Source organism: Cryptomeria japonica, chromosome 8 (genome assembly GCF_030272615.1).
Source record: "Cryptomeria japonica chromosome 8, Sugi_1.0, whole genome shotgun sequence".
NCBI lineage: Eukaryota > Viridiplantae > Streptophyta > Pinopsida > Cupressales > Cupressaceae > Cryptomeria > Cryptomeria japonica.
The window spans coordinates 490,347,046-490,361,144 of NC_081412.1; the positions used below are offsets into that span (position 1 = coordinate 490,347,046).

The 14,099-nt window shown below is 32.0% G+C and overlaps 2 protein-coding genes across 2 annotated transcripts; both read right to left on the reverse strand.

Moving 5' to 3' along the window:
• Window positions 1–265: 265 nt before the first annotated feature.
• Window positions 266–1,552, reverse strand: LOC131060075 (cyclin-B2-2-like). The gene is made up of 5 exons (XM_057993179.1): window positions 1,436–1,552; window positions 1,090–1,179; window positions 756–977; window positions 538–636; window positions 266–448 (listed from the first exon to the last, which is right to left on the reverse strand). Exons 1-5 carry the CDS (start codon window positions 1,550–1,552, stop codon window positions 266–268), a joined length of 711 nt encoding a protein of 236 aa, XP_057849162.1.
• Window positions 1,553–12,167: 10,615 nt separating this feature from the next.
• On the reverse strand, window positions 12,168–13,454 carry LOC131060074 (cyclin-B2-1-like). Its single transcript, XM_057993178.1, has 5 exons — window positions 13,338–13,454; window positions 12,992–13,081; window positions 12,658–12,879; window positions 12,440–12,538; window positions 12,168–12,350 (listed from the first exon to the last, which is right to left on the reverse strand). The coding sequence occupies exons 1-5, from the start codon at window positions 13,452–13,454 to the stop codon at window positions 12,168–12,170; spliced, it is 711 nt and encodes a 236-aa protein (XP_057849161.1).
• Between the last annotated feature and the right edge of the window lie 645 nt (window positions 13,455–14,099).

Consider the following 14,099-nt stretch of genomic DNA (forward strand, 5'->3'; position numbering starts at 1 on the left):
TAGATCCTTGTAAGGTTATGGGGTATTAATAATTTTCTTCAATGAAAATAGCAGGTTCCAGCATTGCAACACAGTGGTACTGGGCAATGGAGTATTTCTTGTGAACCTCTGTCAGCTTGCCTTTGCTTGCATTTTGATGAAATCTGACCATCAACTTTGCACATACTCTACAGTGTAAAATGATGATATCAAGCAATGAGTAGCAGAAATACAGAGATTTTGTAAGAGAAACTGTAAACATAGTACAAGGAAAGGTTAGAGTGAGTCACATGAGTTGGTTTTCAGTATGAGTAGTGTGGCACTCCATTGTTTTGTTCCAAGATGGAGCCCTTTTCAGGGTACAGTGACCTGTGTATACTGCTGCAGCTGCTAATAATGAAGGTGGGTACTTCAACATAATGTACTCAACCAGGCACAATTCCATGAGAAAGAAGGATACCATCTCCAACTAAAAATTCAAAGAAAATCTCCATTACAATACAAAGATGGTGAGCGATCAGATATCAATCTTGCTTTATCAAGCTTAAAAGGACTTACATCTTTATCTGATCCAGCTGCCTTAAGAAATCTCCTCATAAACACATAAGGAGTTGGAAGGCTAATAGAAAATTTCAACTTATTGAGGATGGATTTCTCCTGCAATCAGGTTCAATGCAACATGATTCATCAATATAACCCATATTAGCAAAACAAATGAACTATGGGCATTTGATTCTTGTTTGGAATTTGAGATAATGAATGGAGTCTGTATATACCATGTGCAGAAGTTCAGATCTTGTGTAAGCATTGTCTGTAATGAAAATAAATTCTTCAACAAGAGGAATAGAGATCTCTTCATATTTGCATGCCACAAACATGGCAGCCACTGCAACAAGCTGCAATGACTTTCTTACTACTGTTTGTCTTGAGAGATATCTATCAAAAATGTTGATTACCAGGAACAGTGTCTCATGCATGAGCCGAAAATCCAAATGAACCTAAACAACAAAGATGAACAGATGAGATTAGTTCTTGAAACTTAAAGAGAACACCACCTTTGAGAAAAAAGAAAGATCCATGGTAACTCATAGAAATATGGAAAGGTGAAACCTTAATGATCCAATCCACCAAAATTGCTCTCATTTTTTCATTTATGGCGGGTTGATGAGCCATGTAGTCTGAAGGAACACAGCTAAGGACCTGTCATGAGATTTCATTCAATTGTGAGATCAATGCAATTTATAACTGTTACTATATCTGTTCCATGGCAAAGGGCCATGCTGATGCAAATGGACACCCAAATACCTGTCATCTAAGAATGAACTAGTCCATGCTATGTGCTGGAACACATATAGCATATAAACACCAGAGAGAACAAAAGAATTTGTAGAAAGCTCAACTTATACAGAAAACTTGCTCCATCCATTTAATACATTGATGAAGAGCAAAAGCATACCTCTGTTTCACGGTAGAAGCTATAGATATCATTTACATAGTCTACTACAGCTAATGGATTGCCCTTGTCTTCCTCATCAATATCAGTTGCTGGATCCTCTGCTTCATCTATTTCCATTGCACAGCATTCATAATCATCCTGCCACTAAATCAATTGCTTTTTATCATGATCATCAAAATCATCACAAGTGTCACAACTGTATCTGTTATGCTTTAAAGCCCTATTATACCCCAGGGAAGTATCTAAACCCTAGAATTAAGATGCATTCATCAAGGTTAGCTATAATCTTAAAAAAGACAGGTATTCAATCTGGGTTACAGACCTCACTTTGACAGGTTAAATCTATTATTTTGGGCTCAGTTTCTTTCCTTAGAAATGCTGCTTGATGCCGAGTGATGTTCTCCAGGCATGGCAGAGATTCCAAAGCAGTGCAATGTTTCATAGGAAAAGAAGAACTCCCCAAGCCATGCTCCATGTCATTTCTTGGTCTTTTTTGCAGAGCGCGCAATGTTAGATGTTCTTCAATTCCCGCAGCTTGTGGGGCATTGATCAGGATTAAATTGGGAAAATATTGAAATCTAATTTTTTCAAAATTTTCTATGTTTTTAGTAAATTGCAATTTTGAGGGTCTTCGGTGCATTTTTGGACAAATATGGTGCACATTTATGTTTCCGAAATTTGGTTCTAGATTATTTGAATACCTTTCCAACGCATCAAACAGTTTGTAATTCGGAGCTAGGATGAGAAAGTTATGCCTTCTCAAAGTGGACTGAAATTTTATATTTAGTTTTTTGATAATTTTGATAGTTTTAGTAGTTTAATTGTAATAAACATTATGGTGACTCTTCGTTTCAATTCCAAGGGATTTGTGTGACCCTTGGGATACATTCGACTTGTATTAACTCCAATTTTGAATAGAATGGAGACAGTTTTTGGTTTGCAATCTTCTTGTTGTCAATTTTTGTGTTGAAATCTACAATACCGCAGGTATCACACCAGGTATTGTAATCTGGTTTTCATAAATCAGATCAGGCATTCTGAATCGTACACAACAACACTGATGCACATGAATTTCTTGGGTTTAGGATCTCTGTTTCATAGTTACTAAGATCATTCTAATGTATTAAACAATAAACAGATTGATAAGATAAGATTTCCATAGTTCATTAAGTTTGTTGTTTAGTTTCTGGATTTCACTGTGTAAGTTTGCATCAATATTTCGGATCATACTCAATAATCCATTATCAGAATGAGAGAGCTGTAAGATGGAAATTGAATATGATCCCAAAAATTGATGAAAATAAAAGCTTACACAGTAGAATCCAGAAACTAAACAGCAATAAACAAATTGCTAACATATATAATACCAATTCGGTACAAGGGAAAATGATCCATATATTGGTTTCTGATAGCACAACAGAGAAATCAGGCCAAAGTACTAATAGAAAAAACAATTTGAGTCGAAAATGATCCCTAGAGATTTCTGAGATCATAATACAGATTTCTGAGATCACAATGATAAAATTGGACCACAGAGAACAGAAAACCTTTTGAGGCTAAAGAAAATGTTATATGTAGTGGTTTGAAGCTGCCTAAAATGCAAATATGTCATTGGAAGACAAGTTTCAAAGTTGATTAGAAGAACAAATGGTGGTTTTACCTGAGCCAAGTGCTGAGATTTGGCCGAAGTGGCACCAAGCTTCCTGAGATTAAAAACCAGAAACACCGAATCAGTTTAATAATCTATATCACTTGAGCCTTTAGGTGATAAACCCATTGACACCATGATTTCTAGGAGTTTAATTGCATTTTCATTATAATTCTTTTTGCCTGCAACAGTAAAAACAAAACGATGGTCTTGAATTATCAGAGAAGATATGCATAAACATACTGTGTTGGTGCTACTCTTCCTTTAATGATGGTGCATTTTGGTAAGACACCAACAATGTTTCCAATATCTTGTAAGGCTCTACGATGATTCCTCGGCCTCCCCATAAGTATTTACTTCTCTTCGTGATTAAATGTAAAGCAACGTGGAGGAGATTTGTTTTGAGCTTGAGAGATGAGTGCAAGTTAAACCGAGACAGAAATATGTTGCAGGAGATGGAGAAAATCCTGCTTTATATATATGTCCGAAAGAGCAAATGTAATTGAGATAATCTGCAACGGCTATAATGTTTGTGGGGACTAACAGTGCATTGGACAGAGATACAATCCAAATATCAACAATGCAGGGGCAAATTTTATCAGATAAGCTGAATTTGGAGTAGGAATGTTTTTTTAGGTATATTGGATTGAATGTGAATGAATGAAAAATTTATAATGGCTTTCTCGAGATCAAGCAGTCTAGGGATCAAGAGTCACATCCTTAAAGAATTAAATGTGAAATCTAATATTGGTTAGGATGATGCTATTTTATTATGCAGGCATATTACATTTACATATGCATCGAATTCAATGTGAACTCTAATGTTAGTTAGGGGCAATGCAGACATATTAGATTTACATATATGTATATACGCTTCAATAAATAGAAGTATTTAATTTGATGTGTAACATTTAAATACATAAATAATAAAGAAAATATTTTATTATTTTTAGATAATAGATTAGTATAATATAATTTGTTATAACATTATTAAAATTTTAGAATTATTAATGGGTTTTTAGTTTGTTGGTCAAGTTGAATGGCGAGTTCATCATGTGCAGGACCCCAAAATTTTAAGAAATGAAAACAGCATCATATCTCAATATTTTTTTAACCAAAATAATTTTTTTAATTTTATATTAAAATTACTACCAAAGAGAACATATAACAATATGAAAATGGATGTAAAGAAAATCCATTTGAAGAGTTGTGTAGCCTCCTTTTAAGGTGACCGGTGATGGTGGGCACACTTTCAGTACCAACTTTTGTAAAGAGTTTAATATGAATATGAAAATTAAAAAAATAATGATAAGATAATATAAAAATATAATAAGATAATAATAAAAATTTAGTTTTAATGTTTTTCACATTTTTTAAGCGTTTAATAAGAATACAATAATATAATAATAAAATTAATAAAACAATTATTTTTAAAAGATATTATTTCCTATGTATTTTAGATAAATTTTTAAAATATAGATACACTAATTTCAAACATTCATTCTATTTCTTTAAATTATAAAGATGAATTTTCTAAAATATTTGAAGGACATTAACAATTACTATTTTTTTAAATAAACTCATTTTAATATTATTGTAATCCTTCAATTTTGATTCCAAAGGTGGGTGCATTAATTTAAATATCTAGAGAATTTCCCACCTTTTATTGGAATGTGTATGGACATTCTATTTTTTATTACAAGCAATGTTAATTTATTTTGTGGTTTCATGATATAACATGTATAGTTGTTTTAATAAACAACCAATTCTTACCTTTTATTGGATGGTGTGTGAACATTCGTTTTTTAACAGCAATTAATTTTAATGTACCTTAAGATTCTTCATATAATATGAATCATGTTATTGGTAAACTATCACTTACACTCCTTCCCACGTTTTTATTGGAGGGTGTATTTTTTAATGTTTTTAATAAATATCATTTTTTTATAATTATATTTTAATGAATGTATTTGGTAGATTATCATTTATATTTGAATATTAAATATAATAAGGATATTTTAAACATATTTATTTTGTTGAGAGATTATAGTATATATCACTTTCAAGACATATATCTATTCTAAAATACAATTTCAACAATGTCTTTTAGATAAATGTATTTAAGACATTTATGCTAGTTTATACATGTAATAAACTAATTATTATTATTAAATACGTATTAATGCTTTTAAATGAAACTATTAAAAAATAACATATAAGTATATAATACCCATTACACTTTTGAAAGTAAAATTAACTCTTATGTAAATAAAATAGCTTTCAATTAATATGTCTATAAGAGTTTAAAAGAAATTAAGATAAATTTTAATCTTAAAAAGAAAAGTATAACAATTATTAATTTTTCCATTCACTCAATTTTTAATGAAACCAAGGTTTGATTGATGAGATCAAATTTCTCACATCCATAATTTGATTTGTTTCTAAATTTCTGTATTAATCCAAAAATCTAGAAACAAATAAGAAACAAATAAGTTTTGATTGTGGTATATTATTATTTTTTAATTATAAATTTAAACTAGAAATTTAAATTACATTTATTTTAAATATAATTAGACTTGTTTATAATTAATGTTGAAAATGGATAAAAATGTGAAAAGATTGAAGATTGCAAAAAGGTGAGAAAAAGGTGAATGATCTAAAGGGTAGTGAAACAGATAACAATCAATAGAATAAAAAAAGAATGGAAAAGACATGTATAAAAAATCCCTGGTGGTGATAGCAAATAAAGGATCACTAGTAGTTTCCAATAGACAAAAATTGGGGGACCTCCTTGGGTTAGTTGATCAAACTTGGGTAAGGCTATGATTCTCAAAATTTACTAGACAAAAGTATTATAATATCCATCTCTAATGTCTAGATCAAGGAAGATTCAAATATTCCATATATTGAGATCTTGGATAACTTGTTAAACCCAATCATGGATAGACTAAAAATATCTATAATTACTAATTTAATTGGTATTTTGGCATTTGATGGGCAAAACCAAGACTTGGATTGGCCAAATGGGATTACATTACCCTAGGGAGAAGGTTATGTTCTTTGTGTACATTTTTTGCAAATAATTTTTCAATTAGAAGTAGACAAGGAAAACATTCTACAAGTTGGGCCTTTGTTCAAGTGAAATTATGGGATGTATCTTAGGGATTGAACTTTGAGCTTGGACCTAGTCTTGAAGCTTGTCAAGGATACCCCCTTTGAATTTTGATGTATGAGTTCCCACAATAATTATATTCTAAGAATATTGTTAGGGATTTTCACACTTGTTATAGAGGAGGAACATACTAGAATAATGATTTCTTAAGATATGTGTTTAAAAATATGTTACAATTGTAATATTAAAAATCAATAACGATTCAATGCAGTAATGTTTATAAAAAATTAAATCATAGAGTCCCAGTCTACATTATACCATTCTTCTATGTTGTATCAAATGTTTATACACCAACAATGTACAAAATGTCTTTAATGTCTATTACAATGAGTTCATAACCTTAAGCAACCTTGGCGAATTCACATAAATAATTAAATTTGTCTTTGAATGGAAATACCAAATATCCAACAACAAAACTAACATAATATCAAGAGTTGTGAAACCATATTTCATATGTATGTGATATTAAATTACTACAAATATTATCTACTAAGATTTATCAACATGAAAAATCTCCTTGCAAACATTGCCACTATTGCGCATGATAAAATAATGTTACAACCTTTACATTGTTGATATCAAAATATTTTTTGTATAACCATAATTACCAACTTACAAGCTTGTGATAACACACACAATTTTAACTTCACTCTAGATTAATTGCAATACCTTGTATAATGTTTTAGGACACTATCTAGCTCCTATATCATGCTCACATGTTCATCAACTCTATCACAAGTGCACAAATACATCACTGATCATGGGGTGAACTCACAATAATGGTTCCCACTTTTTTGCCACTTTTGACACTGAGATGTACATTTTTAAAATAATCTTCAACTTCCGAGAACTATAACTTTTAAACTATTAAAAATTTGAAGATGATGTAAATTAGTGATTTCTAGAATTTTGTTTGTAGATTCTATATACATTTTTTTCAAATTTTTTTGAAAGATTTTTTAAAAAATTTTCCATCTCCCTCGAAAAGTAGTTTTTTACAACAAACTACATTTTTTAAGAGTGATGTGCCTTCCGTAACGCATAACTTTTTTTCTATAAATGATAAAAACTCAATTCTTTCGAATTTTGGTTTGTAACATCAATATCCAGGGCATGCATTTGGTTTTATAGTGATATGTTCAATATTTTTCATTTTATAAAGTTTTGAAGTCCAACTAGTCATAATTCAAACATAGGTTTACGTTTGAACACATAATTTGTTCTATATAAATCGAAATTCAATTTTTTTTTTTTTGTTAGAAAGAAGACATCAATACCAAGGGCATAGATATTTTTCAAAATTTTTTTGAATTAGTTTCTTATTTTTCCCAATGCGTTGAACAAAGAAGTTCATGTTCGGTTAAAAACCAACTTTTAATAAAATTAAAAAATCAAGAACATAATAAATTCAAAATATAACAAAATTATATCCGTTGGAAAGCTTGTTTCGAGTACTACCATCTAATATTTTTGGGTTATGAAGATTATTTCATTCGTGTACTGAACCAGAGCTCCGAAGTCATTAATTCTTCAGAACTCTGGAATTTTTTGGGAGAAACTTCCAATTTTGGGGTTTCGATCGAACACATGTTCGATCGGATTGGGTTCGCTCGAACCAAAAGGGGTTCGAGCGAACCCCCATTCGCTCGAACAAGTGAGCTCATTTTGGCACGTTTGATGTTCGAGCGAACCCACTCGATGTTCGAGCGAACCCAACTGAACAGTTTGGTTCGCTCGGACTCCCAGGGGTAGTCCGAGCGAACATTTATAGTTCGCTCGAACACTGGCAAATCCGAAATTCCCACTTTCGCCAAATTCCTTCGTTGGAAAAAGTGGGAACCAGCTTTGTGAATTCACCCCATGTTTCTAGAAAGTATTGAGTAATTATGCGATGGTAAGTTCCTTTGTAGAGACTTTGTGATAGCCATAAAAATATATCCATATGTATAGAAGCCATGTGTGATGCACTACCACCACTATAACACCATTACTACATATTAATCAATATATAATGCTACATCATGATACTAGAAACTAACTATATTCCATTGCATTGCATCACATTATACTACAAAGAATACTATAGATAAAATATTACCAAATGAAGATTCTCCTAGGTGAATATTGATGAACTTATAAGGCACTGAGAGGGGGGAGGTGAATCAGTGCTAGTAAAAACAATACAAAATTGAATATCAGTTTCACCAACTTAAAACTCAATAGACATGCAAGAAATAGCACCAAGAATGCAATCACCACGTAATGCATAAACCACATGACACAAGAGTTTATATGTGGAAAACCCAAATGTGAAAAACCAGGGTGGGAGTTAGTACCCACAAGATCCACTATCTGCAGTATAGAGATATGATCGGTTAAGGTCTACAACACTCGGTTAGGGGTACACCCTATTAGAAGTGTCTAAGCCTGGTTAAGAGCTTTACAAAAAGGTTTGTAAGGACAAGCCTTGTTTGGAGCTACCCAAGTAACTGGGATTTGTAAACACAACTTAATGTGTTACTTGGTTAGAGGATTTAATGATAAGAACTATTAGGATCTGACTGCACCCTGTTAGGAGTGACCTTGTAAGAGGATTTTCTTGTTGCAACTGTTAGAAAGACAACAAGTACAAATGATCTCAGTATAACACCTTCTGTGTCTGATAAGATCCACTTCAGAACATTACAACATCACAAAGAGTTCATCTCTCAACTCTTCTGATCTTCGCACTATTAGAAATACAAAATTCTCTCATCACATATCACACTATCAAGCTCATGTATATATGTCCTTTCATACCTCATTAGACAATTAAAATTATCATAAGGTTATCTAGAACCTTATTACAATTCCCTAGGTTCAATGCATCTAGACAATCTTGCATTGTATGCTTTAGTTATGTCGGCCACCGACATAACAAATCCAATTCTGTGTCGTTTTATCTATCTAAGTGATTTTTATCACTACCGGTTAAGTCTCCATCCACTAATATATTTTATCAAATAAATCTTGTTCACCTGATCAATTCACCACGTGCGGTCACTAACATATCTTCATCTAATAATCTTCAATGCTGCTGCAAAACCACATCATCTCAATCTTCATGATTTTCATGTACTTGTTGTCAAAATGTAACATTGTTTGTCATTAACCGGTTGAAGTCCTAATTATCGGTTATGATAAAACCATCTTTGCTTTATCGGTTAAGTCTATCCTGTTGAATTGTAGGACTTAGATGATGCAAAGAAACATAGTTGCTATCAATGACAACATACAAAATAGTTATAATACATAAATCTAATCTCTATGTACAACAAACATATACCAGTTGCATCAAGCACACATTACCGGTTTAGTACAAATGAGCAAATGCCAAGAATCTCCCCCTTTGGCATTGATGACAACACTTCAGAAAATTTTGTCAACCAAGTGTGCAAAACAAAAATTGACTGCATGACATACACTCCCCTTAGCAATTGCATGCCATTACAAAGATGAAATCATTACTCCCCCTTAACAGTACATACAAAATTTTGACTAAACTCTTAACTATTTCTACTCCCCCTTTGACAACAATGCCAAATAAAGAAGTAAAATACATACATTACATCAAAATTTGTCAGCAAAACTGCATGTATAAATAGAAATAAAAGTGTTAAGGTCTTTATAATGCAATTCTCAAGAAAACATCACTGTAATGAAACTTCAACTGCTTAAGGTTAATGTCCCATGTTTCCAACAGTGTCTCAGTAATCTCAACATGTGTCAAGATCTGTGCTTCAAAATCCTCCATAGCATCAACTGTACTCATCTCAGGAGTAGCCAAAATTGCCTTTGGCTCCTTGAATGCTCTCTGTAGTTGAATCTGGAGTTCTTTCAGTGATTTGACCCGTTTCACTTGCTCATGTTCACAAAGTTCTAGTTGAATCTGGATTTCTTTCAGTGATCTGACCCGTTTCACTTGCTCATGTTCACAAAGTTCTAACTGGTATTGTAGATCAACAACCTTTTTACCAAAAGTGATCACCGAGTCCTCTACGGGTATGAAAGTTTCTTAACTTTTGTATTTCCTTCTTAATATCAGCTCTTTTCTTTCTCAAGTCTGCACAAAATAGTAAAAATTGGGAAATAATCGCCAAAATCTTACAGTCAGTTTCCAATCCAGTCTTCAACAAGTCTTTATTCACCGTTAGAACAACTTTTCCTTTATCTATCTCAACAACAATCCTTATAATCTTTGCTTCTCTTTGTGTTCCTTCAATCTTTTCTTTTCTTTTGAGTCCTGTACTAGTATGAAAGTTTCACTTAACTTTTGTTTGCTTTAACCACGCGTAACTCTTCCCATGAACCAATGTTTGACTGACAATATTAATAGGCTTGTAGGAAAGATAGACAAACTAGCTAGGTTAATGCGTTTGACTAATTTAATTTTTATAAGATTTTTATTATAAATTAGTTATTTTCTTTTCCGCCTAGGTATGCAAATGAGCGTAAATCTGGAATATTTCTCTACGAAAAAAAAGGGTACGATAAAGAAAAGTTAAATTCGGTAACGGAAATTATGAACAGTTCTGGAAAATGATTTGCACGACTATGAAAGATAACACATGCAGAATGAAGATACTACGAAACCTTGCAAGAGCCGAGCGGGAAATGAAAAAGGGCAAACTGTTGACGGCAAAATCTAACATTGAATAAAAATAAACATAAAAATAACGTCCAATGTGAGTGTAAAGCATTTTGTATCATTGATATTTGAAGTGAGCTGTTCAACTTCATATAGGGTACATTTTCCGTGTAATAAGAAAATCATTTTTTTTTATAAATAAATGTGAGCATTATTATTTATGTTAGTGCTTAATTTAATGTGAAAGATTTATCTTTAATAATCAATCTTACAATCTATAAACAAATATTAATTGATTTTGTGTAAATCATAGATTTAATGCTAGTTCTTTATATTTCATAACTGTGCATGTTTTTATTGACTTGAAAATTGATATGTTTGTATTTTTAAATGTCAGCATTATCATTTATGTTAGTACTTAATTTAATGTGAAACACTTATCCTTAATAACAAATCAGACAATTGATAAACATATATTCATTGATTTTTTGTATATTGTCAATTTAAAGTTAGTTCTATATGTTTCATAACCCTGAATGTTTTTATTGACTTTAAAATTGATATGTTAGTATTTTTTTGAATAATGTTATTTATAAGAAAGTAATAATTTTTTTAATAAATAGATGTTAGTATTATCATTTATGTTAGTACTTTTCAATTTTAAATATGAAAGACTTACTTAATACCTATTTTTATTGACTTAAAAATTGATATGTTAGTATTCTTTTTCAATAGATGTTATTTATTTTTAATAAACTGATGTCAGCACTATCATTTATATTAGTACTTTTCAAAATTTAATGTGAAAGATTAATCAGACAATTGATAAATAGATATTCATTGATTTTGTGTAAATCATAGAACTGAATGATTTTACAATTTGAACACAATAGAAAGGAATAGACGGACCAACCCATCTTGGTCAAAATTCCTGCTTTGTTTACAAATCCACTTCCATTAACATTCAGCTTTTTGGTGAATAATCCCATCATCAATAATAAATAGGCCTTCCTTCGATGTTAGATCCTTGTAAGGTTATGGGATATTAATAATTTTCTTCAATGAAAATAGCAGGTTCCAGCTTTGCAACACAGTGGTACTGGGGAATGGAGTATTTCTTGTGAACCTCTGTCAGCTTGCCTTTGCTTGCATTTTGATGAAATCTGACCATCAACTTTGCACATACTCTACAATGTAAAATGATGATATCAAGCAATGAGTAGCAGAAATATAGAGATTTTGTAAGTGAAACTGTAAACATAGTAAAAGGAAAGGTTAGAGTAAGTCACATGAGTTGGTTTTCAGTATAAGTAGTGTGGCACTCCATTGTTTTGTTCCAAGATGGAGCCCTTTTCAGGGTACAGTGACCTGTGTATACTGCTGCAGCTGCTATTAATGAAGGTGGGTACTTCAACATAATGTACTCAACCAGGCACAATTCCATGAGAAAGAAGGATACCATCTCCAACTAAAAATTCAAAGAAAATCTCCATTAAAATACAAAGATGGTGAGCGATCAGATATCAATTTTGCTTTATCAAGCTTAAAAGGACTTACATCTTTATCTGATCCAGCTGCCTTAAGAAATCTCCTCATAAACACATAAGGAGTTGGAAGGCTAACAGAAAATTTCAACTTATTGAGGATGGATTTCTCCTGCAATCAGGTTCAATGCAACATGATTCATCAATATAACCCATATTAGGAAAACAAATGAACTATGGGCATTTGATTCTTGTTTGGAATTTGAGATAATGAATGGAGTCTGTATATACCATGTGCAGTAGTTCAGATCTTGTGTAAGCATTGTCTGTAATGAAAATAAATTCTTCAACAAGAGGAATAGAGATCTCTTCATATTTGCATGCCACAAACATGGCAGCCGCTGCAACAAGTTGCAATGACCTTCTTACTACTGTTTGTCTTGAGAGATATCTATCAAAAATGTTGATTACCAGGAACAATGTCTCATGCATGAGCCGAAAATCCATATGAACCTAAACAACAAAGATGAACAGATGAGATTAGTTCTTGAAACTTAAAGAGAACACCACCTTTGAGAAAAAAGAAAGATCCATGGTAACTCATAGAAATATGGAAAGGTGAGACCTTAATGATCCAATCCACCAAAATTGCTCTCATTTTTTCATTTATGGCAGGTTGATGAGCCATGTAGTCTGAAGGAACACAGCTAAGGACCTGTCATGAGATTTCATTCAATTGTGAGATCAATGCAATTTAAAACTATTGCTATATCTGTCCCATGGCAAAACGCCATGCTGATGCAAATGGACACCCAAATACCTGTCATCTAAGAATGAACTAGTCAATGCTATGTGCTGCAACACATATAGCATATAAACACCAGAGAGAACAAAAGAATTTGTAGAAGGCTCAACTTATATAGAAAACTTGCTCCATCCATTTAATACATTGATGAAGAGCAAAAGCATACCTCTGTTTCACGGTAGAATTTATAGATATCATTTACATAGTCTACTACAGCTAATGGATTGCCCTTGTCTTCCTCATCAATATCAGTTGCTGGATCCTCTGCTTCATCTATTTCCATTGCACAGCATTCATAATCATCCTGCCACTAAATCAATTGCTTTTTATCATGATCATCAAAATCATCACAAGTGTCACAACAGTATCTGTTATACTTTAAAGCCCTATTATACCCCAGTGAAGTATCTAAACCCTAGAATTAAGATGCATTCAGCAAGGTTAGCTATAATCTTAAAAAAGACAGGTATTCAATCTGGGTTACAGACCTCACTTTGACAGGTTAAATCTATTATTTTGGGCTCAGTTTCTTTCCTTAGAAATGCTGCTTGATGCCGAGTGATGTTCTCCAGGCATGGCACAGATTCCAAAGTATTGCAATGTTTCATAGGAAAAGAAGAACTCCCCAAGCCATGCTCCATGTCATTTCTTGTTCTTTTTTGCAGAGTGCGCAATGTTATATGTTCTTCAATTCCCTCAGCTGGTGGGGCATTCTGAATCATACACAACAACACTGATGCACATGAATTTCTTGGGTTTAAGATCTCTGTTTCATAGTTAGTTACTAAGATCATTCTAATGTATTAAACAATAAACAGATTAAGTAAGATAAGATAAGATAAGATTTCCACAGTTCATTAAGATTGTTGTTTAGTTTCTGGATTTCACTGTATAAGTTTTTGTTTGCATCAATGTTTTGGATCATACT